A 27,442-nucleotide genomic window follows, 5' to 3' on the forward strand; every position below is an offset into this window, starting at 1 on the left:
AGTAAGTACTAAGTACTGTGACTTTTTATAAATAATGTGTATGTGGTTTTGATGAGAGCAGGACGCATTGATCACCTGTGTGTGTCTTGGTTGTTTTTAAAGTTTCTTCCTCCATCTTTAAGTTATTTCTGGCCGTTGTCACGCTACACAAATACATTTGATTCGATTTTTCTTTTAAATGGCACCTCATTAAAATCATGAACATAAACTCTGTATATTCTGTGAATGGGGCCGGCCTCTGGATTATCTCCTTGTGTTTGTTTGGCTCCAAGAATTGCAGGATTGCCATGGCTTTGATGGAGGACAATGTTGACAAATGCCCTCGCAAAAGAAGCCCACTTTTTCATGCGGCTTTAATTAGAGGCCTCAGTAAAGGGGCTGTGTGGTGTTTATGGCGCAGTTGTCAGAGCAATTAAAATAACTTCAGGGCTGAGAACAGTGTGAGTCTATTGGGTGTCTGCACTGATCTACAGAAAGAGCAAAGCTGAAGAAAGGAGTCCTCCAATACACACACACACACACACAGAGGACAGGCAGTGCATTCTGGGACCCGAGCACTGACACTGTTCCCGCACGGATGACTCCGCGCTCAGAATGCTCTCTCCATCAAACACATGATCACAGAGATGAAATACAGCCACAGTAGAGCCTTTCTTCTCTGCACATACACCGAGCCCTGAGTGGAATTAGGCTTTCATGTCTCAGTGTGTCATCGGCCCCCTGCGACCCCGCCCATTTACTCTGTGACCTCACTATGTAAACCATTGTATAACATATCTCTGCCTGTCTCTCTGTGTGTGTGTGCTCAGGTGGTGTGGCGTAAGCTCGGCGATGCGGCGGGCTCCAAGCCGTCCATCCGGCAACATCTCTCCGGGAATCAGTTCAAAGGCCCTTTGTAGCTCTCCGGTCTCCAGTGGATGACCACAGGGCCTCGGACCAACAGAGCAATCCACCTACAAGCAGAAGAACAGCACCTCTCTGCATCACGCAACCATCAGAAAGGCATCAGCCTCTAGAACTTTGTACACACTGCGTCACACTGTCGGTTCAGAGCACTCTGCTTCAGCTCACCTGTGCATGCCCTGCCCACAGATGTGTTCTTTCATAGCGACAGTTGCTAGGTCTTTATCATATATTTATGACCTTCCACACATTCATAACCTAAATGAGTTTTTCCTCAGGTTGGGCGAGGTTCCGTTTCCTGCCGAGGTCACCACACCAAGCTACACAAGTCTGAAACCCTGGGCAAGACGTCTAACCTTGCATTTAAATATAATATATATATATTTCAATGGGATTATTGCCAATGTCCTGTAAAGCTTTTCTAACTTAGCAACCGTTGCTATGAATGAGAACACATCCATAAACATTCACAGGTCGTTTTGACTGAACTTCTATAAACTGTTTGATCGTCAGTTAAGTTAGTATCTCGTTATCAAAAGCTAACATTTAAGATATTTATCTGGATTCCCTCCATTGGTTCAGGGCAGCTAGTGTGTCCAGTGCTCAGTGGAAGTCTCAGATCTGAGCACAGTCCCATCGTTTTTAGCCGGGGGTCCTGTGTTCATGTAGCGAGTTCACTAAGTAAAAACCATTATGGCTTCAAGGAAAGGCTCTTGATGATGTAGCAGAATTAGAGTCTGTTGTTTCTGTTTCCTATTGATGCCATTTGGTTTTTTTTGGGGTAAACATGAGCATTGCTTCATGCCTTTTTTTTTTTTTTTTTTTTTTTGTAAAAGCTGATCTGCCTACGGGATTTGCACATACTGCCCCAGATACAGGCTCCGTGCTTGAGGCAAAACCCAAATAGAACCCAAACTGAAGGACCTCAAAAAACCAAAACAAAACAATAGCAGCCCTCTTTGTCTATAATGATCTCTGCATATATTTTATGGGACATAGTCAGACATGATGTACATCTACATTGACATTAATCCCCAGTGTGAATCTTCCTTTTTAGTTCCATTCAGATGAATATGCAAGCTCAGATTTCAACATTTTCATTTATCCACGCAGTCCTGGACCTCCTGCGAAATCCCCAGGGTGTTTTTACCCACTCGTGTTAGGGCTCTTTATGGAAGGGGCCTAAAAGTACTAAAAGGTGCAAACATATTTTGAGGCTTTTTTTTATTAGATCAAAGTTGACAATCATTTTAAATAGAATTTCTTATTCTATGTGTCTGTAGCAACTAAAATAAAGATACCTTTGTGTTTGAATCCTGAGGATACTAAATGCTGTATGAGCTCTAGTAGTCTGGCATTTCCAGAACTGAGCAAGCTGATCACGTCAATAAGCTCTATACCAAGTGGTAATATAGTTCTAGTACAGTTTCCAGTTGATCTTGCCATGCTCTGCTCACAAATGTGCTGGATATGCTTAAAATAATATGAATTCAGTCTAGTAAGAGAGTGTTGTGTAATCATAATAAGGTTTGGTAGCTTAGCATTTTTGTGTGTGCACTCTGTATTAAATATAGAGACTCTACCTAAACATTGTAACCGTCCGACATAAAGAATTTGTATATTTTGACCAAATTATATTGCAACATGATGATGTTAGCGTAGTGGGAAATGTGTTGTTTCCATTTCCAACATTTGTTCATTCGTTCATTGTCTGTAAGCTGCGCTAATCCAGTTCAGGGTCGTGGTGGGTTCGGAGGCTACCCGGAATCACTGGGCGCAAGGCAGGAACACATCCTGAAGGGGGCGCCAGTCCTTCACACACACGTTTTCATCAACATATTTCATGTTATGCAGTTACACTAAACAACAATGCAACATAACTGTGCAACTTAGCATAATAGCAGACATTTTGCTAACTTTGATTAGCTGTAACTTAGCTGTTCTACATTTCATTTGTTTGAATAGGATTCTCCCCTGAACCAGCAGAACTAGCTACAAGTGCATTTGCGAGCAGAGAATGGACAGGTTGATTAAAGGCACTGTGTAAGGACTCCAGACTCTTTATGGGTTCTTTAATGGATCTGTGAGCATGACCACTTTGGTTTTAGGTCCTGCAGAGACGAATGAACCTTGCTACTAAACTCTGCTTGTGTAGAGTAACTGTAATAAGTCAAAGCTGTATGAAATATTGCTTGTGAAGGCATATAGCTTAGGGTCTTGTCAGAGTTCAGTTTGAGATTAAACACGGCTTCTTAGGCTACGTTTGAAAATGGGAGAGTGTTTTTTATGTACATGAAATTTAGCAGTCACGTATGAAGAGGCTCTGCGTGTGTAAAGTCTCTAGATGAGGAAATAAGCAGCAAGTCGTGTGTGTTTGCTAAACTCTGCGTGTGCTGTGTAAGATCCGTTAGACGCATATCATAGTTGTCGTAACAAAACCTTGCAATGTGTAAATCTGTGTTTTTTTTTCCCAGTTAATGAACTAAAATTAAAGTCCAAAATCCTGCGACTTTAATGTACACCCAGTAAACAAGGAACGTCCCTGGACGTTCAAAATAGGTCTAAAAGTAGTCTGTCCGTCAAGGACATGTTTTAAACGTCAATGGACGTCCAAAATCCATCTTAATAAGTTAGTTATCAAGTGGGGACCAATTAATAACGTCAATGGACGTCCAAAATACGTCTAATAGTCGTCTTTTCAATGTCTGTGTTTGGACGTCTTTTCAACTTTCATTTTCAACCTTAAGAGAACGTTGATTAGACGGCAGTCATTACGTTCCCAGTAAACATTTAGCCGTTGATTCAACGTTGAAAAAACTTAATGACTGCCGTCTAATCAACGTTCTCTTAAGGTTAAAAATGAAAGTTGAAAAGACCTCCAAACACAGACACTGAAAAGACGACTATTAGACGTATTTTGGACGTCCATTGACGTTATTAATTGGTCCCCACTTGATAACTAACTTATTAAGATTTTGGACGTCCATTGACGTTTAAAACATGTCCTTGACGGACAGACTACTTTTAGACCTATTTTGAACGTCCAGGGACGCTCCTTGTTTACTGGGTTATTTCAAAGTTGAATCAACGGCTAAATGTTTACTGGGCATTAAGTTACCGTTTCGAAGAAACAAGGTTTTATTATGTCAAAGATGATATGCAAGACTTGGTACTGCCACAAAAGATATTTGCTGCATTCATGCAAAGCGCTTGTGAACACACTGGTCACAAGCTAGCATTGTTTAGTAAGTCTCTCCAATCGCCAGCGGTATTTGTCCATGCTTTGACTGGTTCGTGAGCAGGTTAGTGCTGGGGTCATTAGTAGCTTAGGAGTGCTGTGTATCCGCAACAGCGTCTTTAATGCAGATGTGAGTGCAGTGAGATTCAGCTGAGAGCTGCAGTAGAGTCATTCTGAGGAAAAAAGAAGCCACAAGACAGAAATCTTTGGCTCAGTTGCATTATTTATGGCACCAGTCAAGAGTCTGTAGATCTGTTCCAAGAAAGGATTTTCTTATTTTGACAATTTTGAAGTGTATAGTGAAGCAACCACATATGGAAAGATGCAGGCTGCAGAAAAAAGTAGTGAGATGCGCAGTTCTTCAGCGGTTTCTGAATTCCCACATTTACATTTTTTGTGCTTGCGTTACAATTCCTGCTAAGCATTTTGCAAAAGCTTTGCGCTTTGAAAACCACTGGTTTTGAATTACACTTCTTGAGAAAGCAGTTCCACTGCTCCACAGCCCGGTCCTGGGGCTGTGTATCCCTCCAACGGGCACTTGGAATCGGGCACGGTGACGTATTGGTCCATGCTTTTCTATGAAGATTATAGGATCAAACTTTTGACTGGTGCTATAACGACTGGTGATAGCAGGTCATTCCTAAAACACCTGTTAATTGTTTGGAAACGCTGTACAAAGAGCACGCATTAGAAACGTTTATATTAATGACCACTGTCTTAGAAAGTGTTTAGTCGAAGGAGCATGCACAAAGTTCTTCTTTGAAATTCAGCAATACAATAAGCCATAATTTTGTATGTTATTACGTCAAAAGCAAAGCGTTTTGGCAGCTTTGGAAACCTTTAACTGAACTGGTCAGTTAGTGTGAGACTCATTGAAATTGTATGTATTTGAAAGGCACGTTATCGGTGCTGGACTAAAGTCGCATTCTTATCGGATGGATTTAGTTGGTTGTTATTGAGCTGGGATGCAGCAGGTGGCTTTTGGCAGTCTGTGTGAATTTCATCCTGTTTTTATTGGTTTGTTGTTGTTTTTTAATGTCTGACATGTGAATAAACAAAATGAGCAGCAATCATTTGAAAACAGAAAGATGAGAATCGTATATATTTGATACTTCTATGAAAAAGGATACTGTTTGAATTGAGGTCAGCAAAAGCGCACGCTGTTATTAAAGCAGTGTGTTCAGTCTTTGTCCTGGAGGATCTAAAGGTGGTAATTGAGATCCGTGTGCCAGTATAAGCACGCTCATTCGTTCTTAAAACTATTTTTGGGAAAAAAGTGACCTTTGTAAACACGTAGTCTAAACTACTGACTTTTTATATTTGTTAATCCGAAAGCACAAGGTAAATCACTAACTGATATTTTTTTCCTAATGTTTCTTTCAAATGCACTGCTTCTTTTGTGAATGAGGATTTGCTGTGGACTCTGTAATTAAACTCAGTGTTCTGTTGTAGTGTCTATATGTGATACATGAGAAAACTGTTGTATTTCTAGGACATATGCTATGTAAATATACATATTCCTGTAGAATATCTGTAACTAGCATGCATTTATATATTTTTTTTTCATAAAATGTACGTAGTTGAGGAACGAACAGTGTTTTAGAAGAAGACTCTTAATTTGAAACTTAATGAAGCGCCTGTAGATGATTTAAAATAAAAAATATGAACACACTTTGTATTACTGTATCTGGGCTGTTTATTGAAATAATGAGCGAAGGACAACAGTGCCACCTAATGCACATTTTATGCCAGTGCATGTGGCTGCATACACTAATAAAAGTCCCCCCTTAAATCTGTTTGCGGCTATTCTGGAATGTACTGAATGGAATGCAGTGTGGGTGCTCCTTTGCCCAATAAGTGGTCTCCGTTGTTTCTCTACACAGGGCTTGGGCAACTAGATATCAGCCGTTCATAACTCCCTCCACGGGAGCGTCCGACCATCCACGCCGTTCATTACAATACATTGAGGCAACGTTCAGTCATGTATAAAAATATTGTAAAAAATAGTCCTATAATAGAAATTAATTACATATTTCATTTTATTAGAAAATATTATATTTTATAAGTATTTTATTAATTTGTAACTTAAAATCACGACATGATATTTAAATATTCAAGTCACCCAAGTAAACATTTAGCCGTTGATTCAACGTTGAAATAACGTAATGACAGCCGTCTAAACACCGTTCTCTTAAGGTTGAAAATGAAAGTTGAAAAGACGTCCAAACACAGACGTTGAAAAGACGACTATTAGACGTATTTTGGACGTCCATTGACGTTATTAATTGGTCCCGAAATAAATTACTTGTATAAAACGCATTTTGAACGTCCACTGACGTTATCGATTGGTCACCACTTAAGTAACTTATTAAGATGGATTTTGGACGTCCATTGACGTTTAAAATATGTCCTTGACGGACAGACTACTTTTAGACCTATTTTGAACGTCCAGGGACGTTCCTTGTTTACTGGGCCAGCGTTACATTTAAGGTATGATTTCAAACAAAACGTTTCATATTGTCTCTTTTTTATAGATTTTTCCATATAATACTTTAAAAGTCTTAATAATAATAATAATAAATTAATTAATTATTTCTGTTAACTCTCCTTGATACAGATTCCTGTGTTAAATCATCAAGCCACCCAAGATTCAAAGACTTCTGTCGTTTGAAAATGATCTGTGTTGATTTAATGAGGCCATATCCAGCAAAACGGGACCAGATCAGATCAGTGGGTAAAATAAAGCTTCACCTAAACCTTCTCGTGTTAGATTCATTCAGGCGGATTCTCCTCCTGGACTTTTATTCTAGAAACTGCTGCGGTTCGGACTGCAGCCTTTTATGGTAACTTCTTCCACACAAGTAAACTTCCAGAGCTCCTTCTGTGAAACCAAGCTTTATTAAGCCTAGGAAAATACATGATTGAAGGCGGTTCTGACCAATAGGATACGTGGAAAGTGAACCTACCTTAATTTTATCCAATCAGTGGTGAATATTGCAATAAGGGCGGGAAATGAGAGGTTAAACCAATAGAGGAAGTTCGCAGCTCAAATACACGCCTTGTATATATCCAATAAAGAACGTATGTGAGTTTATATGGGCGGGGAAAATCTTGTGTCCTCCAATCATGATTCTTACAATGATTGTAGAGGCGTGGTTTAGTCAGCAAGAGGTAAAACATTAGGCTGCAGCAGTTCAGCTCCTGAGTGGAAGAGGATTGACAGAAAGATCCTTTTCGCCTTTGCAAGGTACTTTTAGCTGCTTTAATGATTTGTGTGCGGCTTTTCTGGGCAGGTTAACAGCGTGCATTAGCGGAAAGACCCTCGGATAGTTTGAGCACTGACGTACAGCCTCTCCACGACTTTTGTTTGGGTGCTGAACTGCGAAACCCCGAGAGTGCTGCAGTAGTGTCTGGTCATCGCTTGTTGAAGTGTATTACAGTGTTTTTCATTCGTGTTTCATCCGTATTTCCAATTTGTCTGCGTGTGTACCAACATTACACATATAAACACACTCAGAACGTTGTGGTTCGTTAAATGATTAATTTCCAGAGAATCCCAGCCACCACACATTAGTTGGGCCCACATGGGTTGAACATTGAAAACAGATTCTGTAACTAAATCTGTTTAAATATGGCTGCCCCCATGTGAGGGACCCGCTCTATGGAGCTTAAACTGGTTCATTCAAGGAACAGACGACAATAATTTACATTTACAGTAAAAGTAATATTCTTTGCTTTTCTTTTGGTGGAATTACACGCTGCTAACTGGGTCCAAAATGGTTGTTGACTCTTGGTGGTTGTTGACTCTTACCTATACGGGATAAATGTGGACATTAAAGTAACATTAACACTCTAATTTGGCTCTCACATGGGCTCATACTGGTTTGTGTACATCCCAGATGCGCCCTATACTTAACCCATCCTGGTCCCATCACAGAGCCTCTGTGAAATCAACATGAAAGGCCTGCATTTAACCCATGGACAAAAGGTGCTGGTGTCCAGCTGGGCTGACCATATGGGCCTCATATGAGTGTGCTGGTGCTGGGAACCCGAGTTTGAAATTGTAACCTATAATATGCTGCATGGGATATTGTTTTACAGTTGTTTGGAAGTTAAATTGCATCCATTCTATATTATGACATTGACATAGCAAAATAAAATATTTATATATATATATTTTTTTAGATTTATCCCAGAAGTTATCAACAAAACATACACACTTTCTGTGACTGTGCAGATAGTAAATAAATATCTGTATTTGGGTTGTAGACATCATTGAGGATCCAAGGTCCTGTCACTACCACTGTAGGTTGCTCTACATTTAACCATTTCATATCAAACCCCCATATGAACCAATATTTATATCTCAGTGAGTGACTTACAGAGAAATTAAGGAAGTGGTGAATTTCCCTTTAACTGTCTGTCCTCGGCAGCACAGGTAGGTGTCGCAGTCACAAAGCTCCAGGGTCCTGGAGGTTGTGGGTTCAAGTCCCGCTCCGGGTGACTGTCTGGGAGGAGTGTGGTGTGTTCTCCCCGTGTCTGGTTGGGTTTCCTCCAAGTGACTGTCTGTGAGGAGTGTGGTGTGTTTTCTTTGTGTCTGGTTGGGTTTCCTCCAAGTGACTGTCTGTGAGGAGTGTGGTGTGTTCTCACTGTGTCTGCGTGGGTTTCCTCCGGGTGACTGTCTGTGAGGAGTGTGGTGTGTTCTCTCTGTGTCTGCGTGGGTTTCTTCCGGGTGACTGTCTGTGAGGAGTGTGGTGTGTTCTCTCTGTGTCTGTGTGGGTTTCCTCCGGGTGACTGTCTGTGAGGAGTGTGGTGTGTTCTCTCTGTGTCTGCGTGGGTTTCCTCCGGGTGACTGTCTGTGAGGAGTGTGGTGTGTTCTCTCTGTGTCTGCGTGGGTTTCCTCCGGGTGACTGTCTGTGAGGAGTGTGGTGTGTTCTCCCTGTGACTGCGTGGGTTTCCTCCGGGTGACTGTCTGTGAGGAGTGTGGTGTGTTCTCTCTGTGTCTATGTGGGTTTCCTCCGGGTGACTGCCTGTGAGGACTTTGTTGTGTTCTCCCTATGTCTGCGTGGGTTTCCTCCGGGTGACTGTCTGTGAGGAGTGTGGTGTGTTCTCTCTGTGTCTGTGTGGGTTTCCTCCGGGTGACTGCCTGTGAGGACTTTGTTGTGTTCTCCCTATGTCTGCGTGGGTTTCCTCCGGGTGACTGTCTGTGAGGAGTGTGGTGTGTTCTCTCTGTGTCTGTGTGGGTTTCCTCCGGGTGACTGCCTGTGAGGACTTTGTTGTGTTCTCCCTATGTCTGCGTGGGTTTCCTCCGGGTGACTGTCTGTGAGGAGTGTGGCGTGTTCTCTCTGTGTCTGTGTGGGTTTCCTCCGGGTGACTGTCTGTGAGGAGTGTGGTGTGTTCTCCCTGTGTCCGCGTGGGTTTCCTCCGGGTGCTCCTGTTTCCTCCCACGGTCCAAAAACACATGTTGGTAGGTGGATTGGCGACTCAAAAGTGTCCGTAGGTGTGAGTGTGTGTGTTGCCCTCTAGGGTGTATTCCAATGATTCCAGGTAGGCTCTGGACCCACTGTGACTCTGAATTGGACAAGGGTTACAGATAATGAATGAATGGATAGAATACCAGACGACATAGGTGTAAGTCAGCCGATTAATGCTGTTATAAACCTATGTCTTCTACATAACTCCAGGTATATATTTTCTATTTGTGCTGTGTGGCTGGTTGACCTTCAAGTTTAATGAGACCAACATTACTAAGGAATGTAAGAATTCAGTCAGTAGAGCAGCAGTTCTTTTATCTGCATTACCACACGCCTTAGTATTTTTAACTGACACAGTAAACTCTGACACTGACAGTGGGCCTATTCCTGCAGTGTATTAATCCTGCTGAGTTAATGTTGTTTTGGCTCCTGGGGTTTTGAAATAGTGGTGCAACAATACACACAGTGTGACAAAACAGGGGGTGTTTGCTATAATGGGTCTTTCACACACACGTCGAGCAGTTTCTTACACTCACAGGAAATAATGAGACAACTACTATCGCCTGAAAGTTTTTATTTGATTGTGGCCAAAGCAGAGGTTTTGTGACTGTGTTATACAGTCTCTCCATTCAGCGAGTCCATCTATTTTGAGAAACATTGAGAGTGTCTCAGTGTGTGCATCTTTGCAGTGGTAGTGATAGCAACCTAAGAGTCCAGTGTCTGCTGTACATATAGAGCCTGTGTGTTTATCATCTCTGAACGCACCTCTGAAGTTCATGTCCTTTTTACACTCCACACTCACACTGTTTTATTGAACTGGAACATTTTAGTGTTCTCTCAGTGAGTGCGGTGCCCAAATGTTTCATTAACGTTGCCCTCTAGTGGACAATTAAAGGAAGTGTCATTACTGTGTGTTGCCAGTCTTGCAGGTGTGTTATGACTGAGAAATCATCAAACAGTTCTAAACTCCACACCCTCAACACTGAGGTTTGGCTCTCTTCTCTTTAAAGGTGCCCCCCCCCCCCACCCCAACCCTCTAATTTTTTATTATTTTTATTTCTGACTCAGAATTCCTCAGTCTTACCAGAGCCAGACGATGGGCAAGAAAAGTCGAGTGAAGACTCAGAAATCTGGGACAGGAGCCACAGCAGTGGTATCCCCCAAAGAGATGATGAACCTGATCTCAGAACTCTTACAGAGTGAGTAAAATCCTCCACTATCGGGACCCCATCAATGATATTACGATGGGATTGAAGGCATGTGTAAATACGAGTGCAGAGGTCTGACCACATAATAATGTATTTATTTAATTCATTCATTCAATGTCTGCAAACACTTATCCAGTTAAGGGTCGCGGTGGCTCCGGAGCCCACTCGGAATCACTGGGCGCAAGGCCCTCACAGGGCGACACACATTCACTCACACACTCACACCTAGGGACACTCTCGAGTAGCAAATCTGTACTGATCAGTTCATTATGATGTGTGTGTATATGTGTGTGTGTTTGTGATCCAGAGTGCAGCAGTGCGGCTCCGTCTGCAGGTAAAGAGTGGGAGGAGTATGTGCAGATCCGTGCCCTGGTCGAGAAGATCCGCAAGAAACAGAAAGGTGCTCGGTTTAGTTTTAACAGACGATTAAGACGCATCCTCGTGGTGATTAATGAGATGACTCCTAACCTCCGAGCACTGCCTTGAAAGCACTGTCTTGGTCTTGTTGCAGGGATCTCTGTGACATTTGAGGGCAGCAGAGAGGATTATTTCTCTGAGCTCATGGCTTGGGCTGCAGAATGTGGAGCATCCTGTGAGGGCTTTGAGATCGCTAACTTTGCAGATGAAGGCTATGGCCTCAAAGCAACCAGAGACATCAAGGTTTGTGTTATGTTGTGTGCAATAATGACAGAATCATATCACGTGGCATATTTTTAAACCTTTATTGCTGCATTTTCCTAGTTATCTGATGCTATGATAGAATCTGTGATTGTAAAACATGACACTTCAGTAGCTGTTGCAGTCTGCATCGAACAGTGTTTGTGAGAGACGTATGGGTAAAGAGCAGCAAACTGACAAATGAATTACACTGTGTAAAGCTTGACTTATAGTAATAATGAAAAAAAACAAACATTTTTGTTATGACGAAAATGGGTTAAAAAAGTGGCAATACATAATTCTGATTAAATTTAGGGCTGGCCCCGAATTCAGATATTCGTTCATTGGGTAGATTTATAATTTTGAGGTTCTTGTGTTCGTTTATTTGGATAAATGTGGCAATAAAGTTGGGTGACCAGATCTGAGATGGTGAAAAAAAGGACACGTCTCCGGGGGGGTGGACGAATACTCACGTGCAGACTGACCAATTAAATGTTTACAGAGAAGGTTATCGACCAATAACGGTAGCTCTACAGTCAGACCGTCCAATCAGAAGATTTTAGGCTACTTCACCACGCCCCCTTCTCACTCAAGAAAACCAATCGGAGTAGGGGAGGGCGGGACTAGTTTGTGAACGAAACTTCTCAAAGTTCTATGTAAGCTCTAGAAAAACAAAATGGCGGACGTTTGTGAAATTCCGCCCGGACATCTTTTTAAGTCTAAAAAAGAGGACGTCTGGTCACCCTACAACCTTGTCAACATAAAACTCTTGAACGAAGCCTAAAACAGCCCAACACTCTACAGCAACCTACATACTATGAAGCATGATAAAGCAACCGTTCATTTTGTCAGCTTTACACTTCAAATTAGAACACCTCCACGGAACTCAGGTTTATTCGTGTACACTCTGGGCCCTTAGTGGCACCGTGTATGTACGAGTTAGCAAACGATTCAGCGAGTGGAGCCATGATGGGAGACACAGAGCAGCTTAGCCGGCGCTGAACGCTGATTCTCAGTAGGGCTGGCCCCAAGTATTCGAGTATTCAGATATTTGTTTGTTGGGTATGTATTCGGTTTCTAATTTGGATATTTCTGGATAAATGTGGCTATCGATAAAGGCAACGCTCCACCACATTCAGGCTCCAGCAGGAAAAACAATACTCTTCCCATTCCACCCATATTCAGCCTCATCAACATAAAAGTCTTTGTGCAAATGAAGCCTAAAACTCTCATTTACAATGAAGCGAGGTGACGCCACAGTTTATTTTGTCAGCTTTGTGCCTGAAATTAGAGCACCTCCGCTCAAATTGGTTAAGTTGTGTATACTCTTTGCCCTTAGTTAGCGAGCTAGTTATTAGTATTTCCCCTACCTCCAGCCGTCCCCTAATTCCGTCCACTGCCGTAAATGTTGCAATTCCGATCTCTCTCTTCGCCAATCGCACTGGGTAAAACAATAAAACATAAGATCAAGCCTTAGTAGGGCATTTAAACATCAGTCTTGCATGAAATCAAATATCTAAACAATATTTAAGTGTCTCTAACAGTGTTGTAATTCTTTGTGTGTGAAACTGCATGTGGAACACAACACTTTTCCTTTTCGCGACAGATATTTACCTCAGTCTAAAAGTTAGCTTAGCGGTTAGCTTCTTTTCTCTGAGGGGAAAATCTACCGCCATTGTAATCCTTACATGTAGAGTACGGATACCAACACAGGACAAATGTAATCTCATTGTGAACCTCTCAAAACCACTGAATGTAGTGGATTCACAAGCAGGGGAGGTGGTCGAAGTTAGGGGGCACTAGTAATCTTAACAGTATTGGCGCCTACTTAAACAAAAATGTTTTTATCTAAAAACATATTTTCTTTCAAAGTCAAGCAAGTCATTAATCTACACATATTTGAGTACTGAAAAAACGTTGATTTGAGAGAGTAAAGTACTTCTATTTATTTACAGTTAGTTAAGATTTCCAATATTGTAATTAAAGTGGCCGGAAGTTCGGGTAATTATGCTAGCAAGCTAGGTAGCAGGTTAGCGAGCCACAGCGGAGCCTGGAGAGGGTGGTATCAAAACAAGGGTTGAAAGCGGATTTTGTAAATGACAACAATATACAACACCCCACTCCCCGAATATTCGAATATTAGTCCTAAAATGCAGAAGCCCTAAAATGCTACTCAGATCAGCGCTAATTAAATTCTGATTAAATCCACCTCTAGTGCAACATTTTATCCACTGAATTTCCAGGGAGAGTGACAATTGTTGAATTACAATAACATCAGTCAGTAAAGTCCTGATTAACGGTTATGCACATTATTATCTTCATTAAATCAACATCTGCCATAAAATATTCCTATAGAGTTCAGGTCTGACCCTAATCTGTTTGAACCTGACCAAATAAATCAAGGCCTTGAGGAACATCTGAGTGTTAAAGCCAGCTGTGGCTTCCAAGAAAAAAAAAATTATTTCTACTGAGTGTTGAAGGATTGATCTGGGCAACCGAACCGGCATTTTGGTAGACAGGTTGTTACTGGAGAAATCAATTTTGTCCACTTCCATTCTAAAGCAATGTGATTGCTGTTACATATAGATGTGATAATCATTGTCATTTTCTCAGCGCAACTCGTTAGCTTATTAGAAACAGCCTGAATTGCAGCGTAACCTGAGCTTTGAAGGTTGTGGAAAAAATAGAAGCTATTGATTGGTCATCTTTTGCTTTCAGACCAAACTGAGTTCAGTGGTCAATATGCTTCCATACGACTGCAGCGCAAGTCCTTATTGACGTTTTCAATTGCCCTCATTCGTGCTGGTCGAAGCCCTAAAGCTACGATGTACTCAGCCATTAAATGACCCAGGACAACAGAGTGCACAATTATAGCCCCGTTTAGATTATCCTCATTACTGCAGATTGTGTTTAAATTTGTTGATGAGGGGCTGGCATTTTCCCCCCACTGTTTGACCGCTGGCTGGTTCAAGTTTGAAACAAGTTTTAGATGAAGCTGTCATGTTTTTCATCTATTGCTTACTGACCGTCTCTCCCACCTCTCGTCTAAAGGCAGAGGAGCTATTTCTGTGGATTCCCAGGAAAATGCTGATGACCGTGGAATCAGCTAAAAACTCTGTACTTGGTGAGATCCAACGCATGCACAAAGAAATGGGACCTTCTTGGACCTTAACTCATTAAAAAACCTATAACTCATTGTTTATCATTTTAGTTTTTAATTTTTTGAAAGTTTAACACATGATAAAGCTGATGTTTAATGTCAACTGTAAATCCACAGGCCCTTTATACAGTCAGGATCGTATCCTGCAGGCCATGGGTAATGTAACTCTGGCCCTCCACCTTCTCTGTGAACGAGCAAATCCGGCTTCTCCCTGGCTTCCCTACATCAAGACCCTGCCCACTGACTACGACACTCCTTTATACTTCGAGGAGGAGGAGGTGCACCACCTCCTAGCCACGCAGGCCATTCAGGACGTCCTGAGCCAGTACAAGAACACTGCGCGACAGTACGCTTACTTCTTCAAAGTCGTCCATGTGAGTCCATTACATCCTTAAGATTTGTTTTACTAAATGATTTAAGGTTCAGCATTAGCTTCATAGTTTGTAGGTTTACTTTTTGAAATCCTTCCTTAGGATGCTTTTATAACGATCACACTGGATCACACTTAGTCAGATCTGTGAGATGATTTCATAATCAGAAACATGTTAATCCAGGACAGGAATTGAGCATGTGATCTCATGGAAATATATTCTTGAAACCGTGCTCATTTACATATACATACTTATAATTACCATTTATCTGTATGAAACAAGCTTTAGTGATCATTGCACATCAGTAAATTTGTGGCAGTACACACACACACACACACACACACACACACACACACTAAGGGCAGCAAACATACATGCACCTGGAGTTCCAGGCAACCACTTTGGCACCTGGGGAGCATTTGAAGGTTAGGTTTCTTGCTCAAGGGCACTTCAGCTGTTGAGGCTGAGGGCAGAGCATGCGCTGTTTCTTCGTGCCCCCATTTTTCCTCCCAGTGTTCAGATCAAACCAGCAACCTTTCAGTCCCTAGCCTTTGTTCTATAGCCTTTAGGCCATGGCTGTCCCCCATATTTGGCTGTTATGTGGGCATGAGCTTGGTACAGGGACATTATAACAAAGTAAAAATGCTGCTGATTTTAAGACCTTATTGCAGCCAGTGCAGAGTGGGGCATTAATGACAAAATCTTTAAGCCTTAACATTAGCTACCGGAAAGAAATGAGTAGAAACTTTTATCTTAATGTCTTTTATATAAGAAGATGTTTTGCATGAGCAGGTGCACACACACTTCTCCCTTGTGGTATATTTGAAGAGAAAATGGCGGCACGGTGGTGCAGCAGGGAGTGTCGCAGTCACACAGCTCCAGGGGCCTGGAGGTTGTGGGTTCGATTCCCGCTCTGGGTGACTGTCTGTGAGGAGTGTGGTGTGTTCTCCCTGTGTCTGCATGGGTTTCCTCCGGGTGCTCGGGTTTCCTCCCACAGTCCAAAAACACACGTTAGTAGGTGGATTAGCGACTCAAGCGTCCATAGGTGTGAGTGTGTGAGGGAATGTGTGTGTGTGTCTGTGTTGCCCTGTGAAGGGATGGCGCCCCCTCCAGGGTGTATTCCCACCTTGCGCCCAATGATTCCAGGTAGGCTCTGGACCCACCACGACCCTGAACTGGATAAGGGTTACAGATAATGAATGAATGAATGGAGTTAAAAAATTAATGTTTTTTGTGCTAGTAAGGCTAGGTCTTGCTAATGTTGTCATAGATGCATACGTCCATAAGCTTAAAAAAAAACTCTACTCGTATTGTGTTATTTTAGCCAAACCACTCAAAATATGAATGCTTGTTTATTAGTTTATTACGCCTGATTATACATATGTCTTATGTGACTCGAAATAACTGCCCAGGGGCATTGCTAATACATTCACTAAGTGGGCACATTTTCTATAAGGACTCTGTATTATACTCACTAGTTAAGATTAAACTACACTAAGTTTTATCCTTTAATAACCATTGGCTCCTTTAAGCAGTCAATGCCCCAACTTATTCAGACTTAGTAGCCATATACAGCTGTCCTTTACTCTGTTCAGTGATCAGGTGTGGAAATCGGGTTTTAAAAGGTTTCTAGCTGTTGGCAGCACATTGGAGATGGGTAAAAGGAGCTTTATAATGCCCTCTTGCACTCAATTTCAGGGGCTCTGATAAGCTGCCATTGACATGGCTCTGAGTCTGTGATGCAGTGGCACACTGAAGCCAGTAGGGGGAGCTGTTATCCCTTTAAAAATTGCCCTCCAACCAGAAGTCACCTTTTACAGGTCTTATATTTCAGATTTATGTGACAAGGCTTAAGATCAGTTGTTAAGGTCTGACATTAACATTTTAATAAAGATAGTTTTAACCAAAATTATAAATGGCATTTTTTAAAGTCTTTAAATCCTCTGTCTGTGTCTTGTCAAATGTTCAGTGAGTGATTTCTGTGATGGCTTTTCACAGTTCTGACAGGTGTTCTCATAGTCCCCCTAGTGGACATGTCCCAAAGACAGTGCCACAGTTAAATAGGTGAAGAGTGGTTACCTGTCTTACACTTGTTGGTATAAATTAATGTGACATAATGTGGTCTGAGTGTATTTGAGACAAGTTTAAGGCTGGTGGCATTTTCAGATTATGTAAAAATCTAAATACCCCCCTCCACTCAGCAGTGACAGTATTTGTTCCCATAGTTGCAACATCATGTAAAACACACATTACACCTACTGTAGTGTTTATGACAACTCATTCTAAATTCATAGCCATGAAATGGAATTGGTCCCACCTTTGCTGCTTTAATAGCTTTCACTCTTCTGGGATAGATTTCTATGAGATTTTGAAGCATGAATTTTTGTCCATTCATTCAGAAGAGCATTTGTAAGATCAGACAATGATGTTGGATGAGAGGGTCTAGATCACAATCTCTGTTTCAGTTCATCACAAAGGTGTTTAATGCTGTTGAGATCAGGACTCTGTGCAGGGCATTGAAGTTTTTCCAATGAAAACTCACCCCACCATGCTTTCATGGCCCTTGCTTTGTGCACAGGGGCACAGTCATGCTGGAACAGAAAAGGGCCTTCTGCAGTGTTGTCCAAAATGTCTCGGTATGCTGAAACATTAAAGGCTAAGCACCACTTAATGGACCTCCATGAATATTCACATTATTTTAGTTACTGACATATAGAAGTATGAATTAAAATGAAAATAGCAGCTTAATTTGCTTTAAAACTGACAATTTTATTAAATTGACGGAAAAACCCGAGCTCGCTACGGAAATTCTTGAACGCGACCGTGACGTCACTGGTGGACAACAGCTGAACAACGCCGCGGTAAAACACCGTTATGACTGACTGTTATGACAGTATCTAGCTAAATAACCAACATTATTCATGACAATAGCCTAGCAATAAGCTAAACTCAAATGTAGAGGTACCGTTATTCTTGTAAATGTGATCGAAGTCGAACTCGAATTCATCCGACACTATAAACCTCCGTAATGCAGCTATGTAGCCGAGTATAATCTGAGCACCGAGTTTAGCGAGTCAAGCTAACGTTAACTTACACCAACTAAAACAGGCGAAGTGAGTGTCCTTACCCTGTTTACCTCCATGTTACAGAGGCTCTTGAACACCTTTCATTGGTGTCCTTACATGCCCATATTGTTGGAAAAGCGCCAGTGAAATGAGCTACAGATAACGGAGTGAGCGGATGGTCCTTTCCAAAGTGCCCGTTTAAAGTGGACAAATTTAGTCCATTTTCTGGATATTTTGGGATCTTTGGGCCATTTGTTCACAGATGTCCCACTGTACATTGAATGATTGCAGCCACAAACAACACACCTTTTCGTCATTTTTGCATTAAATTAAGTGCAGCTTCTAGAGTTGTTGTCCACCATCTACGTCACAGGCAAGACGCCTATTAGAGTTTCCCAACACCGTTGGAGTGGGGACCAACGGTCTTTTAAACCTTATTCCTTGAATTAGTAAGAAATAACATGTTTTCTGACGATCAATAAACACAAGTTAGGAACTCAAATTCCACTGTATTTATTTGTTTGACACTTTCATATCGCTGCTGCTTAGCCTTTAAGATTTTTCTTCACTAAAACTAAGGCACACAGCCCAATCTATGACAACCCCATAGCATTTTTGTATCAATTTGGTGATAAAAGTGGTGTTCTGACTTGGTCATGTAATGGTGTCATACCGTGGCCCAATATATGGTGTACATTCATTAAGCGAGTCATTTCAGTCGTGTGGAGGTGGTAAAACCATGGTAATTGTTAGATATGAAAGAAGCTTGTAACAACAAAACAGGGAAACACAACTAATTTGTTTCACCACCTCAAGCAGAAGCACCCTGTTGAGTACAAGGAATGTCAAAAACGCTATGAGGGGAGTTCAACAGATATTGTGAGCGCTAACCCAAGCAGACAGACCACACTGACTCAGCAACTTAGCAACTATTCTGTTTTTGTTTTGTTATTTAGAGTGAGGCTTTTAAGGGTGTTGTTTTATACTGTTGTTTACGTTTGCTGTGCACAAACTAAATTCTCTGCACTTTAGTTGTGTGGTGGATTTATATGCTATATTTATTTATTTTATACAGTGTCAGAATTTGGTAATTTACTGTTGTTTACAAAATAAGCTAATGTTTACACATTTTTTGGTGTTTCTCCTGAATATTTGAAAATGTTACATTTGTACTAAAATAAAACGTTATTTAATATAATTAATATATATTATTATTGGAAAATAATTCATATTCATATAACACTTATTTGCGGCACGGTGGTGCAGCAGGTAGTGTCTCATGGACTGAAGTTCTCATGGACTACTAACAATCATCACCAGTAGATTGACCAGAGGAGGATGGGTCACCCCTTGTGAGCCTTGGTTCCTCCCAAGGTTTCTTCCTCAGCTGGGGGAGTTTTTCCTTGCCACTGTCGTCCCTGGTTTGCTCACTTGAGGGTTTTACATTTGTCTTTACATTTCATGTCAAATCTTTGTCTTACTGGAATTCTGTGAAGCTGCTTTGTGACAACATCAGTTGTGAAAAGCGCTATATAAATAAATTTGATTTGATTTGATTTAGTGTCGCAGTCACACAGCTCCAGGGGCCTGGAGGTTGTGGGTTCGAGTCCCGCTCCGGGTGACTGTCTGTGAGGAGTGCGGTGTGTTCTCTCTGTGTCTGCGTGGGTTTCCTCCGGGTGACTGTCTGTGAGGAGTGTGGTGTGTTCTCCCTGTGTCTGTGTGGGTTTCCTCCGGGTGACTGTCTGTGAGGAGTGTGGTGTGTTCTCCCTGTGTCCGCGTGGGTTTCCTCCAGGTTGACTGTCTGTGAGGAGTGTGGTGTGTTCTCCCTGTGTCCGCAGGGGTTTCCTCCAGGTTGACTGTCTGTGAGGAGTGTGGTGTGTTCTCCCTGTGTCTGCGTGGGTTTCCTCCGGGTGACTGTCTGTGAGGAGAGGGGTGTGTTCTCCCTGTGTCTGTGTGGGTTTCCTCCGGGTGACTGTCTGTGAGGAGTGTGGTGTGTTCTCCCTGTGTCCGCGTGGGTTTCCTCCAGGTTGACTGTCTGTGAGGAGTGGGGTGTGTTCTCCCTGTGTCAGTGTGGCTTTCCTCCGGGTGACTGTCTGTGAGGAGTGGGGTGTGTTCTCCCTGTGTCAGTGTGGGTTTCCTCCGGGTGACTGTCTGTGAGGAGTGGGGTGTGTTCTCCCTGTGTCTGCGTGGGTTTCCTCCGGGAGACTGTCTGTGAGGAGTGGGGTGTGTTCTCCCTGTGTCAGCGTGGGTTTCCTCCGGGTGACTGTCTGTGAGGAGTGTGGTGTGTTCTCCCTGTGTCTGCGTGGGTTTCCTCCGGGTGACTGTCTGTGAGGAGTGGGGTGTGTTCTCCCTGTGTCAGTGTGGGTTTCCTCCGGGTGACTGTCTGTGAGGAGTGGGGTGTGTTCTCCCTGTGTCTGTGTGGGTTTCCTCCGGGTGACTGTCTGTGAGGAGTGGGGTGTGTTCTCCCTGTGTCAGCGTGGGTTTCCTCCGGGTGACTGTCTGTGAGGAGTGTGGTGTGTTCTCCCTGTGTCTGCGTGGGTTTCCTCCGGGTGACTGTCTGTGAGGAGTGGGGTGTGTTCTCCCTGTGTCAGTGTGGGTTTCCTCCGGGTGACTGTCTGTGAGGAGTGTGTTGTGATCTCCCTGTGTCTGCGTGGGTTTCCTCCGGGTGCTCCGGTTTCCTCCCACAGTCCAAAAACACACGTTGGTAGGTGGATTGGCGACTCAAAAGTGTTCGTATGTATGTGTGTGTGTCTGTGTTGTCCTGTGAAGGACTGGCGCCCCCTCCAGGGTTCCACCGCGACCCTGAACTGGATAAGCGCTTACAGATAATGAATGAATGAATAATAAAAGTATTTTTCAGTGTTTTGTCATATCGCCAAGGATATCGTTATCGCTAAATTACCCTTAAATATTGTGATGTGATTTTATAATATATTTCTTTTTATAATGTCCCCCACCACTAATCCAAAGGCATAAAGTCTGTGAGGTCTTGGGGTCTGAGAGAGGAGAACATTGGTCATTAATGTATTGTGAAATCTGACGGTGTTTTACTCCAGGTATATCTTTCATTACAGCTGTGATAACGGAAGGTGAATAATTATCGTGAGTTTTGCTGTTTTGTGCTGTCTTTTTATGTTTTCTACATCAGTTAACATTTTAAGTTCTGCACTCATGTTCATCTGACATTTTGTAAGGTAGCGTAGGATAATATTTATCATACAATTACTGTGACACTCTGGAAGCATCTGATATAATTTCACCACTTCATCCCTTAGTAAAATATATTAATCATGGGATATTGCTCCCAAATTTAATTCAAATTTCTCATAATATACGTTCATATTGGACATTTTTTTTTTCCTCTTCAAGTGAAACGCTGATATGACTGTTCATTTAAAGGCGTCTGTGATCAGACCAATAAATATTACCCTTGTTTGTGTTCCTCTTCTTGGCTATTAAAGAAGCAATAATCTGCTCTGCTCCTAAGAATTTCACTCAAAACGTCTGCCGGTGTTTTTTTTGTCTCTTTCATTAGATGACTGTCAATTAGGCAAAAGGTAATATTTCACATTATTGTCAAGATAAGCCATCAAATATTCATGGGAATAGTTAATGTATTTGTCATTGTGTCACCCAGTCTATTGACATTTTTCTTTATTAAACGTTTCCCAGTCCTCAGCTGAAGGGGGTTGAGTAATTAGGCGGAGCTTTATTGTTTTCCCTACCTCAGCCTTGTCTTAATCAGCTGAATTTGTGCCAATTTGAATACAGTAATATGTCCGTGACAAATAATTAACAGAGGAAATCTTGTATCCTTTGGCTCCTTTCATCAGAGAGTTCATCAGTTTTGGAGGAATGTGTGTGTGTGTGTGGTTGGTGTACTCCCTTTGGTTGGAGCGTGTCCACTAGGTGGCAGTAGTGGGTTGATGTTGGAGATGTATGGAGTCTGAGACCTAGACTTTGAAAAATTCAGAAGCTCGAGATTGCCTTAACTTCTAGGAGAACCAGAAGTTCAGGGCACACACTCGGTCGTCTGTGTGAATTGACAGTAAACAGATCTTCAGTGATGAGGACTTATAAGCTGTTGTCTTTCTATCTGTTGGAGGTAGAATAAATAGTTCTTACAGAACACTTACAGTATGCTCTGCAGACAGCAGTGGACAAGACCATACAAACACTGTACAGCCATTAAGCACAGGAAATAAGCTGCAAATCCACAGCAGCAATAACATTTGTGTGTGTAGAATGACTGGTGTTCATTTACTAAAGGATAGTAAGCAAAGTCTCTCATGCTAATGGATAGTAAATGAAGTCTCGCATGCTAAAGACTAATAAGCAAAATGGCAGGTAAACAGTCTCTAATAGTAATAGCTGGTAAAATGTGTCCAGCACAAGTAGCTGGTAGGTTCCAGTGGCCAATGTGCTATTTATTTATTTAATTTTTTATTTTTTTCCCAGTCTTTTAGCTGAAGAGTCAGAAGTGATATGTGCATATAACACTCTTTCTTGCTTGGCTGGAGAATTCTCTTTTTTCTTCGGACATGGGTGGCGTGGTGGTGGTGGTGGAGGGTGTCGCCTTGGCCCCTTCGGATAGTGTCCTGTCCACACTCTCTCCTCTCCTCCCCTCTTCCCCTCCTCAGGTTGGAGCTGGTGTCACTGTAATGACTACTGTCAATGTCAGCCTCTCTTCTGAGGCGGCCGCAGATGACCGGGCTGGAAAATTAGCTTGTCGCATCGGCTTTGAATTGAATTGACCTGATTGTACCTTCCGCACATGTTGAGAAAGGAGACTGACAACCACCCCCCCCCCTACCCCACACCCTCCTCCTCCTTCTCACAATCACCACCAGTCCCCTTTATTCTGCCCCCACCCTCTCCCTCCTCCCCATCTGCATGGGCTGGAAAGGCTAGGCCCTCTGTCTGCTGGAATTGGGAAATCTGTTTTCTATATATTTTCTGGTGTGAAGAGGGATAGGTTGTTGTCAACGGCGACTGCCCTCTGAGGCGTATCTGAGTGCCTTTCCTGTCCGCAGGGGACCAATGATCGCTGTGCCGTCCTCATCGGGGCTGTATGTGTGTGTGCGGGGTGGGGGGGTGGACCTCATAAGGTGACCCCCAGTATGCAGCGAATGCAAAGTAACCTTGGTGTGCTGCATCTGCCGCCGTTGATGAGAAATGAATAGGGTCCCTGCGGTACACTCTCACCACCCCCCGCGCCGTATCTCACAAGATATTTGTCTGACCTTCCTGGTGTGGCGAGCAATATAAGGGTCCGTAACAGTGTGTGACTAAGTCACCTGCATTTTTTTATTGTTTTGTAGCTTTTTTAAAAATATTGGGTTAATATTTTCAGTGGGTTAACGTCTTTGATGTTATCAGTGATAACAACTGCATGTTGTAATTGTGTATTAGTCGTTTCTCACTCAGAGATTTTTGGAATAAACCATGTGACAGAGATTTTAACCTTTTAATCCACACAGCGTTGGTTTGTAGGGAGCAGAGGAGCCTTGTTTTGCAAGAAAAATAATTTTTGGTACATGTTTGAGCAGGATATTCTTAGTACAGTTCTTGGTGGCGTAAAGATTGAAAACCTGAAGAGAAGGATTGACCATTAGTGATGCAGTCTGTTTATGAAATAGGGGGAAAAAATCAATGCAGATTGAGCGGTAAGATGCAGACGGATGTTCCTCGTGGCAGCTCTCTGTAAAGCTGACCACTATTTCGAATGGGGCGAGAACCCAAGAAGTCCTCCGAGGACCTGAAGTCGTCCTCCTGCAGACCAGCGACCAATTAGACGCATCCCTTTGGCTCGTTAAAGAAATCTGGAGCTCCGCGTGAGAGCTTTTGTTTTTTAATTGATTTACAGAACACCCCCCCCCAATCCTGGCCACCGCACGTGGTGCCAGTGTGGGCTGCTGTAGCACATGATGAATTACCTCTCTCTGGTGATGCTAATGCATCAAGAGCTCTAGCCGCAGAAGACCCCCACTCTCACTTTCTCTCCAAAAAAGAAAAAGTCTCTCCTCATCAACTGCACCACCCACAACCTACCGAGGACCCCTCTTTTCGCATATCACATTCTTTCATGTCCTGTTTTTCTTTGTGTGCGTCTTTGGACGGCTCTGAGTCTCGGGCGTCTGTCCAGCTCAGACAGAACTGCCCCCCCGAAGAGGGCTGCGCCATCTCCCCGGAGCCTTACCACTCCATTCAACCAATTATTGCCCTAATTGAGTCTATTAACGTGTCCAGGTGCTCCAAGGTTGCTGATCTCAGCGGGCTGAAGGTGCTGCTAATTCCTCTTTAACCCCTTAAACCCTGAAGGCCAGGATGTGGGCCCACATCTCAGTTTCTCTCTCTGATTTAGAAGCATTGTAGTGTTTAAATGAATGTAACTGAATAATAACATTCACACTCCGCACCCTGAATAAAAAAACGTTTTCCTGCGATCGCTTCAGCACCTAAAGTTGTGATTGGAGATGATTTGCTGTCCAAAGGTTTGCTCCCTTTCTTCTGTCAGGTTTCTAATATGATTTATATAAAGTGTTTATTTATTTATTTATTGAACGCGAAGCTCTGTGCAGCTTTTTTTTTTTTTGCTCAAACTCAGACCTTAGCGTTCTCAGTTGCTGGCTTTAACCACCGCTTATCTTTTAATGGTTGTCTATCAGAGGTTTGTGAGCACCACTTCAAAGTTGGTCCATGGACGGACAAGTCCTTCAACAGACTTTGAAGGAGAAAAGGAGGAGTGAAGGGGTTAGGGCCACATTGTTGACTGGAGTGTCGCAAAGTGTTTAAATGATCCTCCAGTTTTTATGCATTTTTTTCATGTAGTGAGTGAAACACAAAAGTGAGAGGATGTGTCAGAAGGCGTAATGATAAGTAACGATAAGAACCGAAGGTGTAAATGATTGCTCAATAAATCGAACGGTAGTGAAAGGTTTTATTGATTATAGAAGTAACCCTCATTTGCAGCCTAAGTGGCATTTTGCTCTCGGTGGCGCCTCTGTGATGTCAGCGCTTTCCTTTGTATTTAGGCCTGGCCTGTCACCCCTCATCTGCACCTGGGTATGGTCTGTTGTATCTTGGCCAGGGACCCGGCGGAGTGACCGCAGGCGGGGTCAGGACTGGCGGGGATAGGGAGTAGCGAGGATCAGTGGGTAGACGCTGGCGCTCGCTCCACTGTAGACTTGAATCAGTGTCAAAACTGGACCTGCCTTCTACAGGAAACACTGCGCTGGGCCACAGGCAAAAACTGAGACCTGACCACACGCTTACCTTTAGCACAGAACTCTCAGTCTCAGAGCACGTGTGTGTGTGTGTGTGCGTGGGGCAGACCAGCGTGGGGTAGTACAGGGCTCAATTAGTGTCAGTGAAATTGATTAATGGGAAGAGACACGGAAGGTAAAAGTTAGCTACCACCTCTGAGTGGTTTCATTTCATGCTTATCCTACTCTGTTTGAGTGTATCTAATTACACTGTTTGATATGCGCATGTATCGTCCGAAAGAGAAAAGGGAAAAAAAAAGAGGCTTTCTGATGTCTGTATTAAACAGTATTGTTTTTCAAATCCTGATTACTTTTATATTAAACTGTTTACTAAAAATACTATTGTACTAATAATAAGCTTTAACTTTTCAATAGAATAATAAAAACATTTATAATCATTTAATGAAAAGGAAGGCTGGGCATTTAACCTAAAATCGACATTCAGAACTTCTAATCTACATAATCTTGTCTATATCGATTTTTATTCTATGTCCCCACTGTGTGTTCATGTACTGTCCCTTTAAAACCACGCTACCAAGCTGTTGTCACGTGATTCTGGCCCCTATCTGCCACATGGAGGAGAACCTAAACGCAGAGGCCGACCGAGCGACTCGAGCTCGTACCAAAGAAACCCACTGCATCTATGGTTTGGACGTGGTGTGTTTTGACTATAACTAAGAAAAACACTGAACAAAAAGAAGGCAAATGTAAACGCTGAGAACCAAACGCTTCAGCGAATAAGTCTCACAAATATAAACAGTGCTCAAAAAACAACAGAGGAACAAGCTCCCTGCAACATTAGAAAAAATATCTCAGCTTTAGTACGCGAGCATATTTACGGTACAAGCCTCGTCACTGAACTCTGAGAGTCAAAAATCCAAAAACAAAATAATCATTCATTAACCGTAATCGTGATAAAATGTACAGTTAATCGTGATATTGATTTGTGCTCATATCGCCCAGCACTACCATGCACGGTGGAACCTCTACCTACGAACTTGATCTGTTCCGTGACCCAGTTCCTAAGTGGAAAAGTTCGTTTCTCGAGTCAATTTTCCCCATTTAAAATAATGGAAAAGCATTTAATGGGTTCCAGCCCCCACCCCGAAAGTCACCCTTTTTGCACTGATATATGTTTACAACACTCTCAAATTAGTAAAAAAAAAATACATGTAGCGTTACTAAAAATAAAAAAGAAATACAGTGGAAACAGTAATAAAAAGAAATAAAGTTGTAAGTGGTTACACATCGCTACCTTGAAGATGTAACGACTGGCTGGAGGAGTAACACAGGCACTGGCTGTATGACAGGAGGTGGGGGGTGGGTGGAATAACGGCGAGTAGGCGGTGAATGTGGGGAGACGAAGCGTAGATACGGCTTAACTTAGCACGAATTTCGATGTCTGCTATTTACACTAATGCTAAATTGCTAAAGCTACAATGTGCTAATCTTAAAAGCTCACTCCAGTCTGGGCGCTGGGAGACTCACCTATTGGGGTCAGTGGCCATTTCCAGCCGCCGGCTCGGCGGAGGCTCGGGATCGTTTCTAGAGTCGTGGTTCGTTGGTGGAGGCAAAAAATATTAAAATGCCCGGTTCGTATCTTGGAAAGTTCGTTAGTGTAGGCGTTCGTTAGTTGAGGTTCCACTGTACTATGAAATATTATATAACATTATCAACAATACATCTTTTCCCAATGCCATGAGAGAAAATGTACCAAAGACAAAAAAAACCCCACACTAATAAAAGCTTTAATTTCTGGCTTAAAATTTATTTAGACGTCAGTAGTAAATACATTTGTTTATTTGTTCTTTGTAAGAAATCTTTACTCTGATTCAGCGTAGCAGTAATAAACACATTCACAAATACAAGCAGTGTTACTCCTCTTATTTAAAACTAGAATGTTATTATTAATAAAAACAAGCTAACAGCTAACGTCTTTAGCTTAGAGACCTTACGACAGCGGAAGGAAAAGCATCTTTAACATTGAGCGTCTATTAGTGTTAAATTCAGTTTTATTTGGAGATTTCTCTATGATGTGAAAGTCAGCTGATGCGCTGAGGTTATGTGAATAATAATAACAACAAAAATGACATAAATGTAG

At 42.4% G+C, this 27,442-nt stretch overlaps 2 protein-coding genes across 2 annotated transcripts in view; both read left to right on the plus strand.

Annotated features, from left to right (window-relative positions):
* The window catches only part of ccdc85ca (coiled-coil domain containing 85C, a), a 65,464-nt gene extending 62,014 nt beyond the window's left edge, over nt 1–3,450 (plus strand). Inside the window, exon 6 of the mRNA XM_066675837.1 lies at nt 810–3,450. Within this exon, the coding sequence (XP_066531934.1) occupies nt 810–899 (90 nt within the window). The 3' untranslated portion in view covers nt 900–3,450. The remainder of the gene's footprint in view (nt 1–809) is intronic.
* Nucleotides 3,451–7,277: 3,827 nt separating this feature from the next.
* Nucleotides 7,278–27,442, plus strand: part of setd3 (SET domain containing 3, actin histidine methyltransferase) — a 30,811-nt gene continuing 10,646 nt past the window's right edge. The window contains exons 1-6 of the mRNA XM_066675849.1: nt 7,278–7,388; nt 10,684–10,814; nt 11,131–11,223; nt 11,335–11,483; nt 14,532–14,604; nt 14,758–15,014. Of these exons, the coding sequence (XP_066531946.1) occupies nt 10,712–10,814; nt 11,131–11,223; nt 11,335–11,483; nt 14,532–14,604; nt 14,758–15,014 (675 nt within the window). The 5' untranslated portion in view covers nt 7,278–7,388; nt 10,684–10,711. The remainder of the gene's footprint in view (nt 7,389–10,683; nt 10,815–11,130; nt 11,224–11,334; nt 11,484–14,531; nt 14,605–14,757; nt 15,015–27,442) is intronic.

The sequence above is a fragment of the Hoplias malabaricus genome, chromosome 1 (genome assembly GCF_029633855.1).
Source record: "Hoplias malabaricus isolate fHopMal1 chromosome 1, fHopMal1.hap1, whole genome shotgun sequence".
NCBI lineage: Eukaryota > Metazoa > Chordata > Actinopteri > Characiformes > Erythrinidae > Hoplias > Hoplias malabaricus.